At 34.2% G+C, this 6,403-nt stretch overlaps 1 protein-coding gene across 1 annotated transcript in view; it reads right to left on the bottom strand.

Moving 5' to 3' along the window:
• PDE6C (phosphodiesterase 6C) overlaps window positions 121–6,403 on the bottom strand; it is a 29,416-nt gene continuing 23,133 nt past the window's right edge. Inside the window, exons 19-22 of the mRNA XM_021397869.1 lie at window positions 5,564–5,638; window positions 5,337–5,420; window positions 4,131–4,284; window positions 121–1,561 (exon numbers count right to left, since the gene is read on the bottom strand). Of these exons, the coding sequence (XP_021253544.1) occupies window positions 1,494–1,561; window positions 4,131–4,284; window positions 5,337–5,420; window positions 5,564–5,638 (381 nt within the window). The 3' untranslated portion in view covers window positions 121–1,493. The remainder of the gene's footprint in view (window positions 1,562–4,130; window positions 4,285–5,336; window positions 5,421–5,563; window positions 5,639–6,403) is intronic.

Below are 6,403 nucleotides of genomic sequence, written 5' to 3'. Positions count from 1 at the left end.
CTTTTGTATCTACATTTAATACAGAAAATAATAAGCGATATCCAGTTTTATGTCATAACCAAGTTTGCATAAAATATTTGGCCCATTTCTAAATAAGGATGTAATAAGCGGGAAACTTTGTGTGGATTCCTTTTAATTTTGAGTGATAGCTGTACACAGTATCTATCTTTACAGCATTCTTAGGTACATAATATGACAAATTTTTCAGTCCTCCCTTCTGTTAATGCTGAGGGCTCTTCAGTGGAAAAAAAGTGTATGATTCTGCTTTGTTTAAAGTGGGGAGAAAAGTGTTAGGATTGGGTCTCCATGTCAAACTTGTTAACAGGAGTCGTCTCTGACCTCCAAATTCTCTTAGGTTTGGAACTGGTTCCGCTGAATGTTCAGATACGTGTGTGATATAGTAGCCATTTTCCTTCATCTGGGGGAGGAAGTGGCTTCATGGGACCTTAACAGAAGGAATGGAGTGACCTCTGTCATGCTTTAACAACAGACGGTTTTTGTAGGGAGACTGTTGTTTACGAAGGGCTAATTTGCGTGCAGTCTGTCTTCTTTGTTGTGGAAAGGGAGCTAATGTGAATTTTGATGTGTTCGACTTGTGCTATTCTCTGCCTCCCCAGACTGAATTTGTGCCAGTTCATTGGTTTTCTGATACTAGAAAATTCTGTTCATTTTACTGCATTTTAAAGAAGGTGCATTGGGAGTACGTAAACTTCTTAAATGCACTTGAATGTAGAACCTGCTGTAGATGTAGTTATGTAGATACACAATGTTTGTGGTGTATCTTTTCAGGTTTTGAAAATAAAGGGTACTCAGTTTGAGAACTGTGGGCAGAGACTTTGTGGGCAAAGGAGCGGCTTCTCCAAGTGATGACTGTAATTTGCAGATTTATCCCTGGTAGTTTTGAAAAAAGACTGTGTACCATGGACCTGCTTTTTATAGATCCAAGACAGGGACTTGTGTTTAGCTCTCCTAAAGTGAAGGAAATGTTTGCCCCAAAATTGTATTTAGTATTATGTATGATGGAAGAGGACAGAATTCCAGATTAAGGAAATATACATAATATAAAAATCTAAATATACAAGTTATTAAAACAGATTTTTTTTGAATTGTACATGTTAGATTTCATTCAGTAATTTCATATAAGATCTATCAAAATTATTTATATTTTTTTCTGGACAGTGTGCAGAAGTTACTTATATTTTTGATAAAAATACTGTATATAAATTGAGTGACATGAAAAAGTATCTAGAGTGCACATTTACCTGTTTTGCGCCATTACTTATTTTTTCTTTTGTCTTTTGATTTTTCAGTTTTTAATTATAACTGTTTCTTTTATTCCAGTAAAAATTATTTCCAACAAATGGCAAGTGTTTAAGAGGATTGTTACGAGATAGATCTAGACTATTCTATGCGAAGCAGAAATCCACTGGGCTCTTTGAAGGTCTTTCTAGATGTCTTTTCTGTAGCAGAAACAGTGTCTTTGAGACAAAGAATTACAAAATTATACATGTTTTGGATTTTCCATCCTCTCCGCTTCCACCACCTCCAGCTGCATTTTCTGCTAAAAAACAGAGAAGAAAAGTAAAGTGAGTACTTTCTGTTACTCTCGGTTGCTTTAATTTCTTGTTTCAAAAGCATTGCTTTTGTGATAAGGATATTATGTGTGTTTGACTTTCTGAAAATGGAACGTTTTCACTACTTGTTTGGGAAAATGGAGTATGCAACAACTATACATGTTATATATACCTATACATATATGATGTAGCAGTTGATACCAACATTTCTCAATGGACCAAACACACTGAACCACTCTTACTGGAAAGTTTCAGTACTTCATATAAGTCTGTCCCACACATACAAAACTGAGGTACGCAAGCCATGCTAAAGAAAGAACTCTTGAATTAATATCATCTTGGAAACTGTTTTTGAAGGAGATGATACAAAAGCTTTAATTTGACCTAGCTGTATAAACTCTTATCCAACCCTGCATGAATCCCTTGGTAATGACCAATTAAGACAGAGAGACTGTTTTTTAATACTTTATAGCTACTGATTCTGTTAACGTCTCTCACAAATGATTCCACAGATGTTTATTGGTCATAGTTAAAGTTGTTTCAATGTAATAAATTGCGTTTCCAGATTCATTTAAGGTAAGATACCAATATTAGAATTAAAACTTACATTTGAAAGCTGTGGATCACCATGTTACTAGGTCATTTTCGACCCTTTCCACCTGCATTGAAACATGTCACATAATCAGTGTCCTACCCTTTGTAATTTGTGGATATAATCAATACTACGTTACTAAATATGTATTTCATTTTCTTAGTTCAATACTGTATTCTGCTTTCTGTTCTGAACTTTCCACTGTAGTGGTTCAGCAAATATGTTTATTTTGTTTTCTGCCTACTGAATGGCTCAGAATAGCTAGGTCAGTGTGATCTAGAGCTGACCGTGGTTCAGCATGCAACGTATTACTGTTTGTATGAACTGACTCTTTAACGAAGGCTTATATTTACATGGCCTTGATTTTGACAGTGTCAGATCTGTTCTTCACAAATATGTGTGGTTTCATTCTAGTACACATTTAAAAAGAGACAAAATAATTCACTTACACTTTTTTGATGCCAATTATGATATGCAAAGAAGTCCAGATCCTTAGCTCCTGTAAATCAGTCTGTCCATCCTAGCCTACGTGAGGTGCCGTGTGGGAAAATACTTATTTCTCTAAACTAGTGATGTAAGGGACTCCAGGGTACCAGTGATGTGAGATGGTCTTAACTTCAAGTGGAAGTAGTGGGAGTATAAGTCCTAAATTTGTAAATTATTATTTTATTTTAGCTCAGAAGAACCTTATGCTTAAGGGCATAGGGTAAGAGTTCAATAACTATTCTCTTTGCCAAGAATGCAAATATGGAAGGAGGTTTGTGTGCAGGTCCTGGAGTAGTTTGGTTTTTGTTGGCACTTCCGCAAAACTCAGATGCTTCTATTCCAGTGTTCTTATTCAGAACCAGCTAGTTCTCAGAAATAAATTGAGCAGATGATGAAATTTATTGGCAAAAAAAAAAGTGTATTTTAAAATCTGGGAGAGAGTAGGGTGGGTCTAATTCCTATGAAACTGTAAGTGGTGCAACAATGTTTGTTTGAATTTTAGCCTAATAGCGCTTATTTTATGAGCTAATTATTTTCTAGTTATACTTCAAATTCTGATGGTAACTTGATACGTAGCCTTGAATAACCTCTCTTCTTATGTGAAATCTGAAGAATACTCACCTATTTCCCACAGACACTGATTAACAAATAAGTTATTCAGTACTGTTTTATGTTTTAAAGATGCAAAATACACTATCAGAATAAACTAACTTTTTTTCCTAAACTAGCTGACAATAAATCATTCTCTAAAAATCACATAAATTTTTCTTCTAATCTCTGAATCTTTTCATTTCAGCTGATTAGCAGAGCTGATGTTTCAAATGCAATACAGAACAAAAAAAATAACTAATTTCACTCTTACACTTGAGTTATACTTGAGGTTTTCAGTTTGTATAAAAATTGGATTGTCATATGGGTCGTCATATACAAAACCATACTTTCAATTTTAGGTCTTAGAAAGATTAGCATTAGATATGTACTATGAGAGAATGTATTTTAGCCAAGAAACTGATGGTAGGAAACTAGACCCAAAAGCTTTATCTCAAATTTGGAAGAGTAGTGGGGCTTTTTTTGTTCCAAATGCACTCTCCATTCTCATCTCCTTATCCTTATATTTTTATTTTCAGCTTAAACAAAGCACCTGAATACATTTGAGGCTGATACCATGCAGAATTTTGATACATCTCGTATTTCAGATGATTGTAGCATTCACAGATAAATAGAGATGGTTAATTATGTTCAGTTTTATGTCTTAAGACAAAATAAATTTTACATTCACTTCTGTGATGGTCATGTTTCCTGTAATTGTACAGCTTAGAAAATGAGGTCAGTCTTCTGACTAAAAACAAAGCTAATTCACCTAATTCATAACTCAAATAACGTTAGTGTAAAGAATATTGAAAATGTTACCGTGTGTGAATTTTGGAGAGAAAAACTGCCTATATAAATACGAATGAAAAAATTAGAAGTTATTTAACCTTTTTTGGCAGCTTCTTCTTCTTCCTTTTTCTTTTGTTCCTCAATAACTTTCATCTTCTCTTCATATTCATCAGCTCTTGTTTTCCATTCAACCCTGTTGTTTTGAAGACCATCAAACATGGGTGTAATTTCCTTGTGAAATCTTGAGAATTCCTATGCAAGCAATTGAAGTTAATGAATTAGAAATGTGAAAACACTATTGATTTGTAAAGTGTGAATTTCTGGAAATGCTGCTTTGCAGAGAAAGCATTTGCTTTCACTTTTCTATTAAAAGAAATTATTTCTTTTGTATGCTGGATGAATTAATTGATAGATTGTGGTTTTGACTTTTTTGTTTTGCAACCACTTGTTCCATTTCTGGTAGTAAGTTTTCTGTATAACAGAAAAGAAGTTTTAAAAGAGTGCCAGTATCTGCCAGTGCATGTTTGAGAGCATGTTTTTGGCCATGCAGTGGTGCCATGTTACTGAAAATATTGTGTTGGGATAATAATGCCATATTGTGCACATAGTATTAGAATAGATCTGAATTACATGCTGCACATTTTAGTGTCTTCCCTAATTCCACATTTGAAAGTCTGGTTTGTATAATAAAATTTTAATTCTGATACCTCATATTTCCTGATACGTTTATCAATATCAGGGTATAGAACAAAAGTCTAGTATTTGGTAATATATTCCAAACAGATTAGGATGTACCTAAAGATGTTGAAATATTGCATGACACTTTTAATATTATCTCAAAATGTTACACAGAAAAGCTAAATGGAGATTAAGAATGTTGACATTAAAGTGCTTTCCAGAAAATATACAATAGCTGTCCTTACAGAATTTTGCAAATTTTCTGTTCCTTTGGGTGTGCCCATTAACAGATTTCTGTAACCATCTACATGTCACATATTTATATTAAATGAGACTTTAAAGAACCAGAGTGGGCTTTCTAATTCAGTCTTTCAAGGATGGTAGGAACAAAAACTTAGTGTCCTCAAGTTATATTGAGATCTTCTGCGATAACCATGTCTTGAATTTGCTTTGTGGGAGAAATTCTTCTAAATCTAAATGACTGAAAAAATGTGGTGGCAGTGATAGTGGTTTACCCAATAAATAAGAATCCTGCAACTGTCTAAATTTTTTTTGGTGCAACTGCTGGTCATTATTTGTTCCATTAGAATTACTTCAGAGGGAAAACAAAAAAAAATTATTCTTACCTTGTACACAAACGTGCACACAAAATCTATGAAACCAACTTGGAGCTTAGGTAGTTCATCACCTTTATTTCTGTCCATCATGGGCTAGAACAGAATAGCAGTAATTAAGATTATGCAGAGATCATGCTTTTGGTTATAATGAACTAATAATCATCATGTACTATTACCTATTCACTACTTAAATAACAGACAATATTCTTAACACAGTTAAATTATTTAGTGCTTACAATTGGTTGTTGCTGTAGTACAGTTCGTTCCAGGTCACCTTGCTCCCAAAATTCATTTGCAACCATGAGGGCAACCTGAAAATCATAATTCAAAGGAAGTATAAGCCAAAAACAGTAAATTTGAATGAATAAATAAATAAATAAAGGTAAGAACAAGGCTTTCCAGAAGAAAAAAAATGTTGATTTTCTCAGAACTGGCATATTACTGTTTAAATAAACATACTTTCAATTTACTATTTAACTGTAATTACTAACTTCACATCTCCAAGAGGATTTATTTCTTGCTAGCTGTGTTATTTCTGAGTAGCTTGAAAAGTTCTCCAGAAATAGGAAGTTTTGGTCAAAGACAATAGAATTCCACCATTTAATCCTCATTGAGATAGTTGAGCACTTCTGTCAAGAATTGTAGACACTTTCTGGTGTATTTAAGGCTTTTTCTAGCCATTTTGAAATGCTGGTGCACCCTGTCTCAAATATAGATTTGGGAGTTGAAATTGGGACAAACCCAAGCCAATCTATGATTCTATGTTTTTATTATTATCATCAGCAGAACCATGACAATATTAGCAACACAACACAATCTTTTTGTTGCTGAGATGCATAAAATCCTAGAATAATAAAATGGCTTGGGTTGGAAGGGACCTTAAAGCCCACCCAATTTCAAACCCCCTGCCATGGGCAGGGTTGCCACCCACTAGATCAGGCTGCTCAGGGCCCCATCTAGCCTGGACTTGAATGCCTCCATGGATGAGGCATCCACAGCTTTTCTAGGCAATCTGTTCCAATAACTCACCACCCTCTGAGTACAAAATTTCCTCCTTAGAAATTACTTAGAAGACT

Source organism: Numida meleagris, chromosome 5 (assembly GCF_002078875.1).
Source record: "Numida meleagris isolate 19003 breed g44 Domestic line chromosome 5, NumMel1.0, whole genome shotgun sequence".
Taxonomy (NCBI): Eukaryota; Metazoa; Chordata; class Aves; order Galliformes; family Numididae; genus Numida; species Numida meleagris.
Note: the sequence above shows the minus strand (reverse complement) of the source record. Positions and strands in the feature narration are given on the sequence as shown.